This window comes from Aulonocara sp. 'chitande type north' Nkhata Bay, linkage group LG3 (genome assembly GCF_057382095.1).
Source record: "Aulonocara sp. 'chitande type north' Nkhata Bay isolate Kocher_YH1m ecotype deep benthic linkage group LG3, A_spYH_male_GT1.1, whole genome shotgun sequence".
NCBI lineage: Eukaryota > Metazoa > Chordata > Actinopteri > Cichliformes > Cichlidae > Aulonocara > Aulonocara sp. 'chitande type north' Nkhata Bay.
In genome coordinates this window covers 15,034,465-15,053,821 of record NC_141346.1, presented here as the reverse complement: position 1 = coordinate 15,053,821, position 19,357 = coordinate 15,034,465, and the positions used below count along the sequence as shown (strand labels likewise).

The window sequence follows — 19,357 nt, the reverse complement described above, 5'->3', positions numbered from 1 at the left end:
TGGGTTCCAGATTTGACTCTAGCTGCTTCTTGAAATTCACAAAAGTGTGGGCGGTATAGAAGCTCTCTAACTTCGGTCTGAGGTGGTTCCCAGTAAAATCTGAAATGTGTGACACAGATAGGCTGAGATTGGAGGTCTTGACTGAATGACAAAGCCTGTAATCATGTTTCCTGTTGTTTGAACTGTGTGTGTTTGTGTTCAGACTTTAAAACTGAGAAAGAAGTCGTCCCAGAAGTAGTCCACTAGTCCAACCACTGACGTCCAGCTGCTGGTCTCTAACTGGTCCCTCCAGCACATCAATCCGGAGGGCATCCATGTAATAAAAATATTTGTATATGTTTTATGTCATTTTATTACTTATTTAGTTATTGAACATTTAACGTTTTAATTATTAACATGTTTTGTGTTCTCAGTAACTTTACTATTGTATAAATGCTATTTAAGCTTGTTGGCTTTTCCTCCCATCGTAGTGATCTGGTTTCAGTCAAATTATTAAACCTTTGTTTTCCTCGTGTGGCTCTGTGGGTTTCACCAAGGCGCAGATGGAAAATTTGACTTCTTCCGCTTTGGTTGTGGCTAACCAAAACTCACCTTATTTTACTGCAGAAAACAAAGAATAAGTATCAAACCACAACAGCGGCAACATTGCATGAATGTAAACTGCACAGAGACGCTTCAGTGCTGACTGTGTGTCAAGAGTTTTCATGTCTTTATTTCCTGTGTCAAACAGAAACCGCCAGCAGCAAAAGAAGTAAATACATCTAATACCAGCTTCTTGTGAAGTCAAAATTGTCTTGTTTGTCTGCTGTTCAGACAACAACAATAACAACAACAGCATAAACAAATTTTCAACAACTTAACTTTAGACTTCAGAAAATAATTACAAGTATTTTATAACTGTGCTTCATTGTAGGTGTGCTAGGCATAGAGGAGAGTAAACCTGTCAGTAGACCACCATTGTTTTTATTTTTGTTTTTGCAAAGCATTATTTTATCTATTGTTTCTCCTTCTGGGACTCATTCAAAGCTCCTGAAGCTTATTTTCTAAGTATGTCTTTCGTGAAAAGATTATATAAAAACAAAACATGATATTTTGGAGCCATTGATTGTCAGCTTAACGCAGAGAAAAGGGTTATAAAAACACATTTAATGTCAGTGTCTTCATCATATTATCCATTAGGCTGGTTTACGTCTTGTGATCCAGCACAAAGACCCACCTCTTGGATTATTTTAGAATTGCCCCTTATGGAGCTGGTGTGGAACATTTTTTGGAAAAAGGTCTGAAATAGTGATACTCGTGGCTTTCAGATGTTTAGCACCCTCTGGAGGAAGATGGAGGATACTCACAAAAAGCAAAACTGTTGTCTTTTGCTTTCAGACTGGTGACCGAGGTAGACTGGCAATCAAGGATGTTTTTCCCAAGGACATTTTAGAAAATGTTTAATTCACTTACTGGTAAAGAGTTTTCTATACACTCAAAGATGAAGTGAAAAAGTCGGTCACTATTGGAGAAAACATGGTATTTGTGTGATGAGCAAACAGCAATCTCCAAAAGTTGATTCTGTTCATCTGGACGTAGCATTTTGTGGGAGAAACGTTTCGTCACTCATCTTCAGTCTCAGCTGACTGCAGGTTTCCCCAATCTTATAAACAGTACATTTGCATAATGACTGAAACCAGCCCAGTGAGTGAATGGACTCCGCGAAAGTGACTCTGCGCTCAAACCAGCGTTCCTCCCTGTCCAAGATAGGATAGCAAAGCCCTCTTTTCCACTTCTTCCATGTACAAATTGGCCACAATGGGTGAAACTGGGGAGCCCATGGCACACCCATGTTTCTGCCTGTAGAACTGACCCTTGTATGTGAAGTAGGTGGAATGACGACACAGTTCCAGAAGCAAACACACTCGGTAGATGCTGAGAGTGGTCCTGTTGCTGAGGTTGGGGTCATCCTGTAATCTCTTACGGACTACCTCCAACGCTTCCCTGACTGGGATGCAAGTGAAGAGAGATGTAACGTCGTACGAGACCATGGTTTCATCTGCCTCCATAATGACATCGCTCACCTTTTCAACAAAATCCAGGGTGTTGTGGATGTGGTGTTCAGAGCTGCCCACCAGCGGGTTGAGGATCGAAGCCAGAAACTTAGAGACGTTATAGGTGACCGAGTTGATAATTCAAACAATCGGTCTTAAAGGTGCACCCTGTTTATGGACATTCACAGTAATGTTTCCAGCTTTTCCTGTCCAAGCACAAAGTATCTTCACAAAGACACTTAACTACTTAGAAGCTGAGAATCATACGGGGGGATAGATGTTGCCTTTGGGTTTGAAAGTCAAACTGTGGAAGTCTTTTACAGAGCAGAGTGAGAGTGCTTTGCAGATTGGAAGCAGCAACAAGGAGTTGAGGTTGTTGCATTTCTTAGATGTGCCAGTTTTCTTGGCTGTAAATACATGACAGTATAATATTTATGATTTTTTTTTTCTCATTTTAAAAAATGTTTCTGAAATATAACAGTGTGATCCTAAGTGGATACCACTGTTATATCTTGGACACAAGGAAGTCAAATCAGCTCCCTCTGACCCGTATCAGTGGAGAACAAAGTTACTAGAAGTCCCTGCACTAGAACATGAAGTATGATAATGAAATACTGTGCCATAAAAAAGACATAAAAACTATATCAAATATGAATGACTTTTTTATTTTTAACATCCACAGTTTAGTACAACTACAGTAAGTATATTATTACAGTTCTGTGAAAATGTTGTAAATTTTGAGCATCGGGAGCTCGTAAAACTACAAATGAAAAATGAAAGCGATCATTCTTTCTGCTTTTAATAGCTCAACCCCTCCTAATAACACACCTTTGTTTAGCTTCTCTCTGTATCATACCTTGTTACTGGCCTTCACATGGCTGATTTATTTTGTGCATTTTCCTCCTTTTTGCCTGTTGGTGTCTGTCTTTTGTTCATGTTGTCGGTTTTACATGAACAACATCATGACGGCGACTGCCCAGATTTCCCGAGCCTGTCCATTTCTGTCATTTGTCTTTCCCTGAAGGCTCGGCGTGAACACTGAGAGCTGCAGGAGAGTACTGCTTGAAAAACACATCCTGGCATTTCTGCATGCTGCCGTTCAGCACGAGATTAATGGGGATCCTGTTTCTGTTTTTGTTTATGTATCATGAAGATCACATAAACAACAATCCCAACATATACAAGAAAAACTACCAAGCAAAATATAAATTGGCGAAAGTCATTCTCCTTGCCTCCTCCCTCCTTCCCTCCGTCCTCTGTGTCTCCTCCTGTCTGACCTGCAGGAGAGAAACAGGTGTGAGGTGTCAGGTAGGTGATGAGTGAAGAACAGAACAGAATCCATTTCCTCTTCAAACTGCTGTCAGACATTATCTACTGCACTCTGATCACATCACTCAGACCAGCTGCTTTCTACAAAGTCTCATCAACAACATCTTTAGAAACAAACATCAACAACCAGGAAGCAGCTTCACCTCTGATCACACACACACTCAACTCTACTCACTCACCTGGAGGATCAACAACTCTCAGGTAGATGATGCTGCTGGGTTTCCATGAGTATGTTTCTCTCATGATTATACGACACTGATATGTTCCAGCATCATTAATCGTCACATCCTTCAGAATCAAAGACACGTCTCCATCCTTCATCTGTCTGTCCTGCAGATCCACCCGGTTCTTAAAAGATGGATGCTGGTTTTCTGGAACAAAGTGACCGTCCCGGTACAAAAGGACATATTCTGATTCCAGGTCAGCTCTGCTCCACTCTACAACTATGATGTTGTTGTTTGGAGCTCGACATGGTAGAGTGACAGCCTGTCCAGTCTCAGCTGTGATGATTTTCTGGTCTGAAAGAGGAAACAACACAGAGCAGAGAGGATGAAGTCAGTTTCTGCTTATTGTACAACAGCCAATCAATGTGAGGATCAGAGAGATACCACTGAAATGCATGTTTTTTAATTGGTTTCACATTTACCTCCAATTTACTTCCTTTTACTTCCTGCTCCAAATTTCCTAAATATTTTAATAAAAGTTTTATATTTTCAAATTGCACCCAAATCCTCCCTATAGCAATTTCATTTATACAAAATGTAAAAAATATTTATGAGAAGGATCCAGTTTACTTAATGAGCAAATAATTAATAGATGGAAAATGGAACGAAAGCTCACTGGGAGCTTAAAATAAAACACTAAACATTTCTGAGCTGAGAAAAGGGGATTTTTTTGTGTAATTTCAAACTTCAGTAATAACACTTTAAACCGCAGCTTCATGTTGGAAGCAAACACATAGTAGCTCCGCAGAGCAGCTATTATCTGCAAGTAACCAGAAGAATATAGATATTAAATACCTTACAAACTACAAATATTTCAGAGGGTAGCATGCCATTGTAACTTCCACATTCATACATGTCTTCCACTAATATTCCAGCTGTAATTGAGGCCGGGAAAACTTCAAGTAAAAATATGTCACTGGAAATAATCACATCGTGGCTTTGAAGGCACTGGGATCAACACACATTCAAGCAGACACTCTACAAACAAGGTGGGTCTCACTACTAATAACAATTACTAATTAATAAGAGCTCTACAATAAAGCAAAGTACTATTACAAAGGAGTATTCGCACCACATTAAGAAAAAAAATATTTTGGGGGGAAATAAAGTCCAAAACATGAACATAGTCTCCCATAACCTGCCTTGTGTGGATAAGTTAATGAACTCCTACTTTAGAATCAGTTTTAGTAACAACTGATGCAGTTTGGTAGAATAAAGAGGATATATGTTTTTACAAAGTCTTATACACAAGGCATTTTGTAGAGGGTATAGCTACTGTGGCAGTTTGACATGAAACAACAACTTTAATCTTCACGTTTCAACTTTTTTTCAAAACATTTTTTTTTCATGTGGCTCTAATACTCAGTCACAGCAGCCATTTTTACCAGGGGTGATTCTAGTTTCAAACATTTAGGGGGGCTCGGTCCCCAGTCATTATGTCATGCACACACATGTCCAGTCTTTAAAGAAGTTAAAGAACTATTTGTAGCAAAGGAGATACGATGAGAAACATGTACAACATTCAGTCTCATTCACATAGAGGCAGTCCACCAAATCAATCTCTTGAAGTAGCATTATTAGCACTATTAAAATCATCCTTCTACTACACAGACCTGTACGCAAAGCAAACGTGCAATAGAATTACCTTCTATTAAGTTTTTGAATTCATTCAAACCCTCCCTTTATTATAGAGACTGAGCACAGAGCATCATGAACCCCAATTTCACGAGTGGAAAACAGATTTGTAGTGACATCGATGTAGTGGCAGCCATCCTGTCCATGTTTAGAGAGATATGAATCCTGTTAAATGCTGCTATTCATGTCAACATGCTCTGTTTAGGATGTTCACTTACATTTTCTTCAGTGTGTTACTGGAAAGCACACAAAGCATGAAAGACATGAAAAACTACTTTGTGAAAAATGACTTGTTTTTCCAGCTAACTTCATCATCTGCTCCCTCATTCTTCCTGTTCTTGTACAACCTCTCTCTCTCCATACTCCTCACTCAACTAGAATATGCCGAAAATATAATCTTATAATAATTATTATATGCATGTTGTAAAGCTACAGCTTTATAATTTTGGAGAATTTGACTACATATCCACTCTTATCTGTTTCTTTTTGCTCTCTCCCTCTCTGTCCTCTCTCAGACTCTGTCCACCCAAATGTTTAATGTCACATAAACTCCATAACAGTTTTTAAATTGAATAAAGACTACTGCTGAACACAGAAAGGTAATGTTTTGTTTTGTTTTCATTTTGACTTGCTGTTACTTGGGTCTGGAGCTGTACTTATATTTATATAGTACTATAAAAAAAACAACCTAAGCCAAATTTGAAAAGAGGAATAGAAATTTTTAACAAACTAAAACAATGATGCACATGAGCTCCGTGGCTGGCAACCATGTGTAAAGATTGATATTCTGTTTACCCTTTTCCCCACTCTCCCTCATCTCGCCATACTTACCCTGTTTGCTCTCTTGACTTTCTCATCACTGATTGGTTCTTGAGTTTCTGTCATTAATTAAACTTTAAGCCCAATTTTGTTTTCCCTTTCAGTGTTTAGCAGTCAGTGTTGATTTAAGTGAAATAAATCCAGACATACGGCAACTAACTGATAGTTGTTCTCTGTGCATTCTGGTGATAACAACTCTAAGATGTTGTTATCACCAGTGCTGTTACACTGAGCCCGCACAGAGGCGTTTCTGCTTCAGCTTGTCATTAACAGGCTAATACGACTGCAGCAGAAAGAAGATGCAGAATGAATTTCATGACACAGTGATGCAGATTTAAAACACTTTAACAGAAATATACTAAAAGTTCAAACGGTTGTGATAAACGTTGCCGTTACTTACAAAGTATCTTATTAAAAATTAAGAATTTATTTTTATTTGTTCTGTAAATAGCATCAAAAAAGTTAGCTGATGTAATTTAAATCACTCGATATTAGCTAGTTTAAATCTTTAAATCCCCTAGTCTGCTGGTATTGTTAAATAGGAGGTTCAAAGGGAAGTTAAAACGTCACAACGCGGAAGCGCAACAATTTGTGACGCACTTGCTAAACTGCAAGACTTAATAAAATCAAGACAAAAAATCGGACAAAAAAATTAATCGTAAATTTTAGCGGCACATTTATTCGACTAATTAACTCCTTGTGTCTCAGTGTCAAAAGAAGAAACTACACACAAACACGTTTCCAGCGTAACAAACATAACCGAGTTGAGTGGCCAAAAAACTGCCTCAGCTGTTCCCCTCTGCACACCTACGACAGAGAAGAAAGGCTTTTTGGTTTGAAATTAAAGACAAATCTCACCTGCACGGATTGAAACGAGGAGGCAGACTGACAGCACATTCCTGATGAGCGATACAGACGTTGCAGCGGACATTTCAGATGTAGGTCTGCGGGACGGGACACCGGAACTTTATGCGGATAACAAAAAATATATTGTCCCCTTGTCACAACTAAATTAATTGTAAGTTTTGAAATAGAGCAAAAAACACACTGACCACAATGGATCCGTTTCGGTTACCTGGGCTTTAAATATACGCTGATGACGAGCACAGATCTGAGATCAGTGTTATAAGCTACGAGGACGAGCCTGGGAATCAAGCAGGGTAGAATTAAAAGCTGCTTTACTTTACGAGAAGAACATCTTTGAATATCCGAGAATAGAAATAACAGTTCCATTCAGTTATGTTCAAGTTATGGCCAAAATAATCACTTCTGTAGTAGCGGCCGGTAATAAACCAGTCCGCATAAAGGAACCGTGCTCTTTAATGAATTCAGCACAGACTTTACACCGTAGAGGTAACAGGGAGACACAACAAGTTATCCATCTAACTATACTCTAACTCTAAAACTTTACCAACTCCACTTTACTCTTATTTCACGACACCACCCTCTAGTGGTGCAATATGGTACGATCATTGCAGGACACAACGTCTCCTCTCTCTTTATGAACAGAGTTCACCAAATAGCGTACAGAAATAAAGTAATTCACTGTTTAGCAAGTCACACATACACTTGTGAACTTAAATGTCGCAATAGTTATAACATCAGATTACTACAACTAGCAAAGCTTAATAAGCCTGAAACTATATTGCACTCCTACGTAACATGAAAAATTATTATTCCAGTTTTTCCATGACAATTTTTTCTTAGTGCATTGGTGGCAGAAAATCTGTTCTTTTTAAACCCAAGCTAGAACAAGTAATAACGTTTCTCTAATGTTCTTTTTCCAAGCAACCTTTTATGGTACAATATAGTCTTTGTGCCAGCGAGACTTGTACTTGACGCGTGGCAGTAGGTGAGCCAGTAAGAGTGTGGTGCAGCCTAGCAGTGTCAGCGTTCTTTTCAGTCACTGGGCGACAGCATGCTAGATGAGTGGCATTCCAAATCTTTCCATCACTCAGCAAGAAGGCATTCAAGCCTTTGGCTTTATTTTTCCTTTTTTTTTGCCTGTCCCGTTTGGTTCTTTTGCCATCAGAATTATTGTCTAAAGGTGAGGAAAGATGTCCAACGGATTTACTTTACCAAATGGACCATCCCAGACTTGCCGTAATGGTCCATTTGATTCACCTTTTATTGTTTATTTTATTGTTTATTTTATTTTCACTTGCTAGATACGGGACAGACTTGAATGAGGAAAAGAAAAGGGAGAAAGGAAGAGGGGGGGAAACAGTGGAGAAGGGGACGGGGATAAAGGGCTAAAAAACAAAAAAACAACTAAATAAGCAGACAAAAAAATACACATATCAATCACCTGGATCACCTGCTGAGAAAGAAAAAAGAAAACAAGCAGAAGAGAACAAGAGTAATAGAATAAACAACATCACAATGATATATGGGAATATGACAGTAAATACAAAATATTAAACATTATTGTGCAGCACGTAAGATCAACAGAACACAGTGTGCTTTGAGGTAGGAGCCAAAAAGGGTGTAGTTTGTGGGTGTGATCACCCGTGTGTACACCTGTGAGCATGGACACGCTTGTTTTTTTTAAAAGGTTCCTTCATGTAATGATCTGCTAGAGGGTGTGGGGGGGCCACAGCCCCGTCCTCCAGGGCATGAAGCAGGTATGGAGGAGATCAAGACTCCAGACATCCAGAGGCCCCCAGAACACAAGAGACCAAGGAAGACCAACAGAGGGGCAGCCGCGCCACTGTCCCAGAAAGAGCTGAGGAGAGTCCCAGATGAGGGCTCACTCAGCAGCCGTGGAGCAGAAGCCAGGGGGGGTTGTGTCCGTGAGCTCTGCCGGCAGCCAGCCGTGCCTGAGTGACCGAGCCCCAGGCCGAGAGGCCGAGGGCACCCCACCCCTGAAGTGGCCCGAGCGAGCCCCAGGCTCCAGGTCCCAACAAGCAGCCACCAAGGAGTGAGCCGGTGTGTACCTGGACGCCCATCCCCGGACACAAAGAACCACCAACGCACCGATGTCTGAGGGAGTCCGCCACTGGCAGGGGAAGTGGTGGTGGGTGGAGATAGGCCTCCAAACCTTGGAGGGCCTGAGATGTCCCCAGAGAGGTGGCGTCTGATACCCAACCTGACATATAGACACAGACAAACAGGCACACACAGATACAAACATCCATTCCCACCCTCATGCTCTCATATGCACTTACTCCACACTCAACCAACGTGGAGACAGACATAAAGAGACGCTGTACACACGATCACACTCCCCAAGCGTACTCTACAAACCGGGTCTAGGTACCCTTGCCCCTGGAGGGGGAAACCTATATGTATGTGTTATGAGAGTGTGAGTAATGTGAATGTCTAAGTTGTGAGATAAAATTGAGGCACAAGAAGCCAGAAGGGGACAGAGGGGGACGGGGGGGTGTCTCCCCTGCACCCTGGTGACACACCTTTACCCCCAAGGCCCTGCATGTGTGGGTGATTGTGGTGGAGCGGGAAGAGGGAGGCAGCTGGAGATGGGGAGGGAAGGAAGGGAGGGGCAAGTGACCCCTCCCTGGGGCCAGCTCCCCTGCTGACCCCAGTAGACCTTTGGCTTTTGTTACAGGCTTTTTCTGTTACAGGAGGGGTAAATCTGGGATGTCCTTTGGGAACATGGTGGGGTTTCCTTATCCTCACACTCTTTCCTTTCCCCAATCTTATAAACAGTACATTTCCATAATGACTGAAACCAGCCCACTGAAGGAACAATGGGCTGGGAGGTCAGTTCCTTGATCATTAGTTACTCAATTAACCACTGACCAAAACCCACTGATCAAAGACCACTGATCAATGGCCATGAGCAGCATTCACAGAGAGTTGGGGAATGGCTGCAATCACAGCATTGTAAGATGGTGACAGATGTACCCTGTCAGTTCCTTAATCTTAATTATGCAAATTCTCATGACAACTTTTGGAGATTTACTTTCCTGGATGATTGAGAATGTATCAAGACGCAAACAGCAATGTTACCATGTTAGTATTAATGTACACTAACACCAACCTTTTCTCATAACAATTAACAATTAACGTTAGAATTTAAGAGAAATCATCATCACATCTGAGGCCAACATTTAAAGTGGAGCGCTTTCTCAATATGTTCTTTAATACATAAAATTATTTTATGTATTAAATCATATATGCTGTGTGCGCGCAGCCAGTTACAGTCATACATATTTTCAGAAGCTTGTATTTAATCTGTATAAGAAACAGTCATATCAAGCAGCATGCAAATTACACATTTATTGAGAAAATTACGTATTTTTATTGGAAGATCATGAGGGAGGAAACTATATGGTTCTCCAAAAGAGGAAAAATAAACCAAAACTCCATGTTATGGAGTTGACAAGGTGCTGACGGTGGAGACACACTAGTAGAAAACAAGATATTATTTCTTTCAAAATGACAATTAAACCTTAACAACCTTCGTAATATCACAAGACACATCATAACAATTCTGTTTTTGCACATGTTCTACATCTTAATAGTTCACCAGCCTACTACTCCTTGATTCCTAAAGTTCTCTGTGGTTGTGTGTTTAGACCCTGCTGGACTTTCTCTCCTTTTGTCTCTGTGTTTTCTTCCAAAACCTTCTCTTCTGCCTTTTTTCTCTTCCTTTCAGATCACTGGTGTTCTTTATTTCTCCATCTTTCCTTTATGAGAAACTCTTTCTTCAGCTCAGGCTGGCTGTTAATTTTTTCTCTCTTTCTTTTTTGATCCTCCCTGTTCCTTCTCTTTCGTTCCTCTAAGGGCAGCTTCCCCTTTGCCATTCTAGCCTGAAATGTACCATTTTGTAATTACTATAACTTTTCTGAACCTTATACTTTTTCACAGATTAAGGATGAATATTCACAACACAATTATGCATTAAGCAATAGAAATGCTATCCGGCCATGAAGTTTGATGTCATTAGCCATTTCCAGGTCCAAACTCCGCTGCAGATCCCAAAGTCAAAGGAACTCTGCGGCATCACTGAGAGTTACAAACTGTCTAAATTCCTTCATCTTTAATAAAATGATCAGTGTGTGGCTCTACCAGGTGTAACATCCAGGCATCCATGAAAACAGAATATATGAAATTTAACAGAGTTAAAGTTAGATTGCTTGTTTCCACCTAAACATACCAGCTCTGCTACCACTTCCAACATAAATGGAGACAGAAAACTAAACAGCAGTGACTATTGTCAGGTTACTGAAGTTGGGCTAGCTGGTATGTAGTGATGTGCCACGTGATCGCTGGCGACACAGCTGTGTTAGCATAACATAAACACAGTGAAGCTGGAGGATGAATGCTAACTTTTTTCCACTTGATAGAAGTTAACGTGAGGGTTCCCGATGGTTAGGCTGACAGTGATCACTGGCTGTTTTTAGGGGCTTGTTCAGATGTAATAGAACAAGATAAAAAGCATTAAAACATTTTAACAGCACAACAGGCTTAATAAACACAGAGTAGTTTGGGCCCGGAAGCAGGAAGCATCATCACTTAAAGACCAACTCTCGGGGCAGAGATAGCTCAGTTGATGTCACATGATCGGAAGGTTGGGCGTTCAAATCCAACGAGCAGAGGCTATCCTGGGTTGGTAGCTGCCCACTGCATCACTGAGTGAATGGGTTAAATGCAGAGGACTAAGCATTTTCCTACAGGATTAATACTGTATACATAAACAATGAGATTCAAGATAAGGCAAATTTGATAATATTTGACACATCTGTGAAGCAGAAATATCAGTAAAATGCACAGGAAGTAATATGTCTGAAATATTAATAAAAAATTACTTAATATAAACGGTGAACAGCAGACTTTTGTGACATTTGTCAACACCATTAGAAAAAGGGTCAACACCGTCAGACAAAAATCCTGATGGTGTGGACATTTAATGGTGTTGACAAAATACCCGACTTTTTCTCATAACACATGTTTTTCTGACAGAAGCCATCTTGTTTTTCATCAGTTGCTTATGGCCTCAACAATCTACCTAAATTAAGCTCTTTTTACAAGAAAAAATAATTAAATCTTGGATTAGATCGACTTTGGTGTTGACGCACTATGGTTGTGACACAGAGTTTTATCAGAAAGGTGTGCAATAAATGAAATAAAAACAAACAAATTATCACAGCAGTGACCTCATGGCATGTGTATCAAACAGGAAGTGCATCAAACAGGAAGTGGTAAAGGGGTCCTCAGAGTGTCACAATGATTTGAATTTTTTGTACTTTTGAAAAAATCTGACGGTGTTGACAAAAACTCTGGACACGATTTTAATCACTTAAAAAATATTTAAAAATAAATTTTCGATGTCATATTTTGATATTGTATAAGGTATTGACTTAAATACTTAGTGACGAGAGCCATGATGTTTAATTTTACATTACTTTTAATTTTTTTTTATATTTTAATATTATCACACCTGCTTCTGGACAATGGACTTTTAAGGTACTGGTAATGTACCATTTAAAATAAATATATATTTATAAAAATGCAAAGCCATAGTTTTGTTGTATAAACATTGCCTTGGTTTGTCTTTTAGGCAGTTGGGTTAACACTTGTATGCATATTTTTAACCACAGAATTAGGTTTTATCTGCCAGACATGTTTTGTCCCTTATCTCAAGAATCACTGGAACACAAACACTTTCTCTGCTTGTGTTTATCACTGCCAGCGCAGAGAAATGAAGTAAACTTAATGCCATTCTGTGGAATTGTGCACAGGAAAGGAAGAAAAATAGTTTTCTAGCTGTCAGTTTATTTCTGTCATACTTTCACTGTGGTTCCTGATGAGCGTTCACTTTTTTTTTGTTTTTTTTTAGTTTTCTTAGTTTGCATCCATTGATCTCTTCATATGTTAACTATGAATGTTAAGCAGAATTAAAGTATATTTAAGTTGAACTTCAGTGAATTTTACTTGAGTAAATGTTACTGATAATCTTCACTCTTCTGAAAGGATGCTTTACATTGTTGCACAGTACTGCATTTAATAACTTTTTATATTCCTATAAATGGCTTGAATTTCTCACTGGATCACTACATCTAAAGCATCAAGTTCCCTTTACCTCGGAAATGAGACGTTCACCAAGTTCAAGCAGAAGTAAGTGAGAAGGTCAGAAAAAAATGAAACAATAAAACAGGCTTTGTTTGCTCCGTAGAACGGGAAACTCATTCGGATGTCATTAACAGTACAGCGCTGTGCCTGCATTGTGTAGGCACATTATGCACACCGCGGCGACACGTTCACGTAAGGAGGCGGCGCACGGCTCAGACACAGATGCAAACAGTACAAGCAAAAATGGCAGTCCCACAGGTTCACTACTGCGCATTGCACTAGTGCAGGCTGATGGATGGAAGTTTGATTGGAGGTAGATATCAGTCACGAGAGGCTGATGTAGTGTTGTGATTCGATAGTTCAGATTTCCTACTTCCTTTTCAAAGACAATGCATCTGAAAGCGCCAATCGCATAAGCGAGAGAAGTGCTTGTTTTCACGGGAAATAACTTTCAGTACCTAATTAATTAGTCAGGCTTTATACTGAGGCTCAGTCATTTACAGTAAATACCAGCGCCTTTGGACAAGTGTCGGATCATCAGCACTAACAAGGAAATGTCTACATCTCTCTGCTGTTTCCTGTCTGTGGGGCTCCTCGTGTTTGTCTCTGCAGGTGAGATTCAAAAATTTAGAACCAAACTATTTCCCACTGAGGTAGAGAAAAGTAAAGGAAATCACTGTGGGTTTTCTATTGATTCGTGGAGTTCACGTCCGTTAATGTAATGCAGGTGTAACCAGTAGCGGTTTTAGATACGGGCGACACGGGCGGTTGCCCGGGGCGGCATCGTGGTGGGGGGCGGCATCACGGGCAAGAAAAAAAATAAATAAAAATTGCTCGTATTCATGCTGTCCCGACATCATGCCAGCGCATATTGGGGATGGCATAGGCACCCATCGGTTTTCTATCGCACATTTGCTGGGAGTAAGGGCGCTCTCCGTTTGCGAGGTGCACCTGCTGCTTGCGGCGCAGAGAGGAGATGGCGGGGCGGCGGGGGATTCTCTGGCTGGCTGGAGCAGCATCTTATAACCAACTCGCAAAATTAAACAAAATAAAAACAAAACAACAAACACGAACACCAGACATCATGATACAGACTTATAATCTGCACCGATGTTTTTCTATACATGAAAAGTGATCGCGAGAGCCCTCTGTGCGCCTGCTCGCTGCTGAAGTCAAAGTAAACTTTATTGTCATCTCCGCTACATACAGTCCAGTATATAGAGAGCTCCCAGTTACAGCAGTGCAAGTAAACGAACAATAAATATTTAAGAGTAAAAAAATTAATATACACTTTAGGACTCGGGGTAAAGGGATCAATAACAATTTAAAATGTATATTTTATATTTTGTTGATTTAAAGTCTCACACACAACCCGTTTTCAAAGTTTAAAAAAAGAGAAAAGAAGAGGAGTGTAGCGACTTCCACAATCGCTAGAGGGCGGGGGCTGAGCCTGCCTATTTGCCTGACGCGCTGTCAACTTAACGCAATAATGCGAGAGGTGGAATTGCTTGCTTGTTTATTAAAGTGCTTGAAAAGTTTACAGAGCAACGTGATCGGCTCACGATTCAAACTCTTAAAACATCACAGGCTCTAATGCAACAAGGGGAAACTCGTTGTGCAGCGGTCAACAAAAACTACGGCTACCCAGCCCTCCTCTCTGTCAAAATCAAACCAGTGAAAGCAGTGTTGCCAACTCCTCAGTAAGGAAAATCGCTATTGGTTGTCCTAAAAGTCGCTAGAAGTCGCTAAATGACGTCTACGCCTAATTTGCATAATTGGTCATGCTAATCTAATTGTAACCCTAATTGTGTTGTTGGAGAGAGAAATAACATCGTGGAAGAGACATAAAGTGAGTAAAAAAACGTCCTAAATGCATTTAGAGTTTATTTAGAACTACAAATTAAATTTCTTTTAGCAATTATTGTTTTTTTAATGTCACAATTCCAACCCTGCTCCTTTGCCCGGGCTTGGACCGGCAAAAATGACCCGAAATAGGCACTCTGGTGGAGTTACTTTGTGTGTGTGTTTATAAGTAGTTTTAAACCTTGTGATCCACAAAACAGCATAAGAGTAAAAGAGTAAAAGAAGAACTGACAGCACCCGCTGCTTGTTGAGAGTAAAAGCGATACGCGCTTTCACGTCTTTTTTAGCGACTGTTTTTTAGAAAAAAAAAGTCGCTAAGGGGTCTGAAAGCTTGCTAAATATAGTTGGCAACACTGAGTGAAAGACAGACTTACAACGCCCTCTTAATGTCACCGGTGTGACAGAAATAAAGAAGTGTGTTGTGCAGGGCTGCCTGCTGCACTGCAACATGTGACATTTATGCTGCACTTTAATGTTGATAACATGTCGTTAATTTGACTGTTGATTTTGATTATTTAGTTTATTTTATTTTATTTTAGACACTTCTTCCATGTTAAAAGCCCCGCGAGCGCACAGGCACAGCAAGTGTAGGGGAGGGGCTGGTGGCTGCCAGTAATAAAAATGAACGAATGGGCAGGTTTCACTCCTTGTACGGCCATCGGTCAACGGCTGTACCTAGCCATCTCTCTCTCTGTCATACATGTGTGTGTGTATATATATATATGTTTTATTCAGGATCGCTGGCCCTAATCTTAAACTCAGAGGCTGGTGAACCCTGACTATGACATAATCAGGGTTGATAGGTTATGTTTAGGATAAAACATAACCTATCAAAGTTCTAAACTATATATGTGTATATGTAGGCTACATGTATGCGTACATCCACGCTCACACTATGATAGTAAACAGTAGACCGACAGTAATAATAATGGATACTTTATTGATCCCCATGGGGAAATTACTTGTTTTTCTCTCCATTTGACCCATTCACTCAGTGAAGCAGTGGGCAGCCCACTAAGCAGGCGCCCGGGGAGCAGTGTGTAGGGACTGTACCTTGCTCAGGGGTACCTCAGGGTAGCCGTTAAGTGGATTCGAACCGCCGACCTTCCGATCATGGGGCGACCACTTTACCTACTGAGCTATCCCTGCCCTAGTAGACACTGATGTGAGTTATTCAATATTTTGCACAATATTAATTGGAAGAGATATATTGTTACGAGATATCTAGATAGACATAGATATATATGCGGTACAGTTTGCCCGTGGGCCACTCATGCTTGTGCTGTTGTTGGTCCTTCACTGAGCTGCAGATAAAGGTAAACTTATAACATACAAATAGCTGAAGTGAAACCGGTGTTTAAAACAATGAAATGTTTCTCTGTGAAATCTGCTGTTTCACCCTCCCTGTTTGGACCCATTTGTCAAACAATCTGCATTCATCCACTGCACAGTTTCATCCACGTCAATCATTGTGCACTTGGGATTTGGTAGCACTGTATAGGAACAAATTTGCAGAGACTGGGAACACTTTTCTGTAGGCTCATCATAAGCAAATCCCAAACAGTAACAAACATGGTTAAATTAAGCAGAAAGATGTCAGGTGTCTCACCGATGTCATTTGCCAAAGCTGCAGTTGAAAGTTAATTAGGCTTTGGGTCTCCTGCAGTCAGAAAGCTTTGCTGTGGAGGGGTCTTTGAAAAAATGACGTGCATAGTTTAGTGGCTTTGAAACTGATTATGCAGAACTGAGTCAGGGTCACTTCCTTTCCTGTGTGGAGATTTGTAGACGTAGACAAACACAAGAACACACTGTATGATGCTGCACACGAAATCAGAAAAGTCTGCTATCAAAGCTCAGAGATCTACTATTTTTGTTGTTTGTTTGTTTTGACAGCATTTTTTGTATTTTGGGATTTTTTTTTCATGCTAAATATTAAAGTCACAGTGCTAAGAGAAAGGAATGTTAAAATAGTTTGTAATTTTTCTATAAAACATTATATTGACAGAGTGAGTAAATCAGAAATACACTAAGAGGCTTCATAAGAGATTTGGTTCCTGAATTTTTCATTCTCTGACTGTTGTATTTATTTTGTTTCACAAATTACACTGTGAGCAGGTGTTTATGTTTGTACTCATCACACTCAGCGCACAGTGAACAGTTGTACTTTGACCTATAACCTCTCTGCTTTGTATTGTTTCCTCTGACAGACCAGAAAACCATCACAGCTGAGTCTGGACAGAATGTCACTCTGCCATGTCGAGCTCGAAACAACAGCAAGATCCTAACTGTAGAGTGGCACCGACCTGACCTGCAGCCAAAATATGTTCTTTTATTTCGGGATGGAAACATTGATCCAGACAACCAGCATCAATCTTTTAAGAACCGGGTGGATCTGCAGGACAGAAAGATGAAGGATGGAAACGTGTCTTTGATTCTGAAGAATGTGACGATTAATGACACTGGAACATACGAGTGTCAAGTCTTCCTGGAAGAAACACGCTCCTTGCAGTCCATCACAAACATCCCCCTGAAAGTTGATCCTCCAGGTGAGTGAGTAGAGTTGAGTGTGTGTGTGATCAGAGGTGAAGCTGCTTCCTGGTTGTTGATGTTTGTTTCTAAAGATGTTGTTGATGAGACTTTGTAGAAAGCAGCTGGTCTGAGTGATGTGATCAGAGTGCAGTAGATAATGTCTGACAGCAGTTTGAAGAGGAAATGGATTCTGTTCTGTTCTTCACTCATCACCTACCTCAGTGTTTCCCAACCACTGTGCTGCGGCACACAGGTTTGTCGTGGAAGATGATCTGGTTCCACCTGGTTGGTACTCTAAGCAAATGGCGTGACTGGCAGAACAATTACATTCTCTTCCACTAGAGGGCAATGCAACCTGCTCTGATTAAATGTGTCGCCAACTGCCAGTAAAACAGAAGACAGAGGAAATTACATAATTGTCATGCTGTGAGTGTGACAATGCAGCACATAAAAGCAATAAATATTTGAAAAGAAACATGTGTCAATCTTACCTGGATCCTGGAGAAAATCCCATCACAGATGAAGGCCCTAGCACGAGATGTGGTCAGAAGAAAGCAATTTAAACAAAAGAAAAGGTATCCTGGGGACAAATCAAGCCACTTCTGCTATGCAGGGAAAGAATTATCAACATGCTTTTCGTGACATTTTTGTTTGGTGGTGTGCCGTGTGATTTTTCTAATGTGAAATATGCGCCGTGGCTCCAAAACGTTGGGAAACACTGATCTACCTGACAGCTAACATCTCACACCTGTTTCTCACCTGCAGGTCAGCGAGGAGGATCTGTTGGACTGAAAGGCAGTGTGCTAGTTTTAGGTCTGCTTTTTGTTGTTGCTTTTGCTTTTGCATTTTAGAGAATAACAGCGACAGGATCCGTACCAGCCTCCTGCTGAACCACAACAGCTTTGAAACCTCTCAGAACTTTTTCCATCTGAACTCTGACCCATGAATTGATGATGAACATCGAACACGTCCAGAGTTGCTTTGATGTCAAATTTCTCTGACTATCATCAAACCTGTTCAGACTGTGTCAGTCTCTGTGCTGTCTGTCAGAGACTCTGTGAACTACATTGTTTGTTCATCTTCAGTTTCCATAGGATTTGTTTACAATAAGAAGGAACTTTGTAAATCAATCAATGAATTCACTGTACAATACAAAATCATTATCCTAATAGTATAGTAGCTTGTAGGTTTTCCGTTCCTCTCAGCCTCCAATTTGTTGTTCTTTATACAACCTGAATTCCAGAAAAGTTGTGATGTTTCATAAATTTGAACAACACGAAAGCTAAGACTTTCACTTGATATGAGCCAATAACTTATTCACAACAGAACGTAATTAACATAAGAAATGTTTAAACTGAGAAATTTTAAAACTATGAATGCTAAAAGTGCTATAAAGGTTTTAGAGCAACAGAACATAATTAACATTAGAAATGTTCGCCTTGTAATCGGAAGGTTGCCGGTTCGAGCCCAGGCTTGGACAGTCTCGGTCGTTGTGTCCTTGGGACACTTCACCCGTTGCCTACTGGTGGTGGTCAGAGGGCCCGGTGGCGCCAGTGTCCGGCAGCCTCGCCTCTGTCAGTGCGCCCCAGGGTGGCTGTGGCCACAATGTAGCTTGCCATCATCAGTGTGTGAATGTGTGTGTGAATGGGTGGATGACTGGATATGTAAAGCGCTTTGGGGTCCTTAGGGACTAGTAAAGCGCTATATAAATACAGGCCATTTACCATCTGCTACCCTTCAGATGATGTTTAGTTCAGGGAAGGCCGTTTGTATTTGCCAATCTTTCACCTATAGAGAACATTACAGACGCATAATTAATTAAATGCACAAACTCTTCGGCAAATGAAAGCCTATATAAGGCAAGAATTGGACTGAATTTCCAAACCAAAA

General features: G+C 40.5%; 2 protein-coding genes across 3 annotated transcripts; one reads left to right on the top strand and one right to left on the bottom strand.

The window, feature by feature from the left end:
* Positions 1 to 2,689: 2,689 nt before the first annotated feature.
* LOC147334130 (myelin-oligodendrocyte glycoprotein-like) lies at positions 2,690 to 7,384 on the bottom strand. 2 transcript variants are annotated; one of them, XM_086286678.1, is made up of 4 exons: positions 7,116 to 7,384; positions 6,899 to 7,005; positions 3,542 to 3,880; positions 2,690 to 3,310 (listed from the first exon to the last, which is right to left on the bottom strand). In XM_086286678.1, the coding sequence occupies exons 1-4, from the start codon at positions 7,271 to 7,273 to the stop codon at positions 3,144 to 3,146; spliced, it is 771 nt and encodes a 256-aa protein (XP_086142804.1). In that variant the 5' UTR covers positions 7,274 to 7,384; the 3' UTR covers positions 2,690 to 3,143. The 2 variants fall into 2 exon arrangements, with proteins under 2 accessions (XP_086142804.1, XP_086142805.1); XM_086286679.1 differs by lacking the exon at positions 7,116 to 7,384 and having other exon boundaries at positions 6,899 to 7,111.
* Positions 7,385 to 13,445: 6,061 nt separating this feature from the next.
* On the top strand, positions 13,446 to 18,964 carry LOC147334129 (ICOS ligand-like). Its single transcript, XM_086286832.1, has 3 exons — positions 13,446 to 13,687; positions 17,146 to 17,484; positions 18,233 to 18,964. Exons 1-3 carry the CDS (start codon positions 13,630 to 13,632, stop codon positions 18,316 to 18,318), a joined length of 483 nt encoding a protein of 160 aa, XP_086142958.1. The 5' UTR covers positions 13,446 to 13,629; the 3' UTR covers positions 18,319 to 18,964.
* Positions 18,965 to 19,357: the final 393 nt, after the last annotated feature.

What these genes read in the sequence shown, in the direction of transcription:
- LOC147334129 (XM_086286832.1), top strand. Translation starts at nt 13,630, where the DNA reads ATGTCTACATCTCTCTGCTGTTTCCTGTCTGTGGGGCTCCTCGTGTTT. An exon ending in CCTCGTGTTTGTCTCTGCAG is followed by an intron (nt 13,688 to 17,145) that starts GTGAGATTCAAA and finishes TTCCTCTGACAG; the next exon opens with ACCAGAAAACCATCACAGCT. An exon ending in CCTGAAAGTTGATCCTCCAG is followed by an intron (nt 17,485 to 18,232) that starts GTGAGTGAGTAG and finishes TCTCACCTGCAG; the next exon opens with GTCAGCGAGGAGGATCTGTT.
- LOC147334130 (XM_086286678.1), bottom strand. Translation starts at nt 7,273, where the DNA reads ATGGAACTGTTATTTCTATTCTCGGATATTCAAAGATGTTCTTCTCGT. An exon ending in CCTCGTTTCAATCCGTGCAG is followed by an intron (nt 3,881 to 6,898) that starts GTGAGATTTGTC and finishes TTCCTCTTTCAG; the next exon opens with ACCAGAAAATCATCACAGCT. An exon ending in GAGAGTTGTTGATCCTCCAG is followed by an intron (nt 3,311 to 3,541) that starts GTGAGTGAGTAG and finishes TCTCTCCTGCAG; the next exon opens with GTCAGACAGGAGGAGACACA.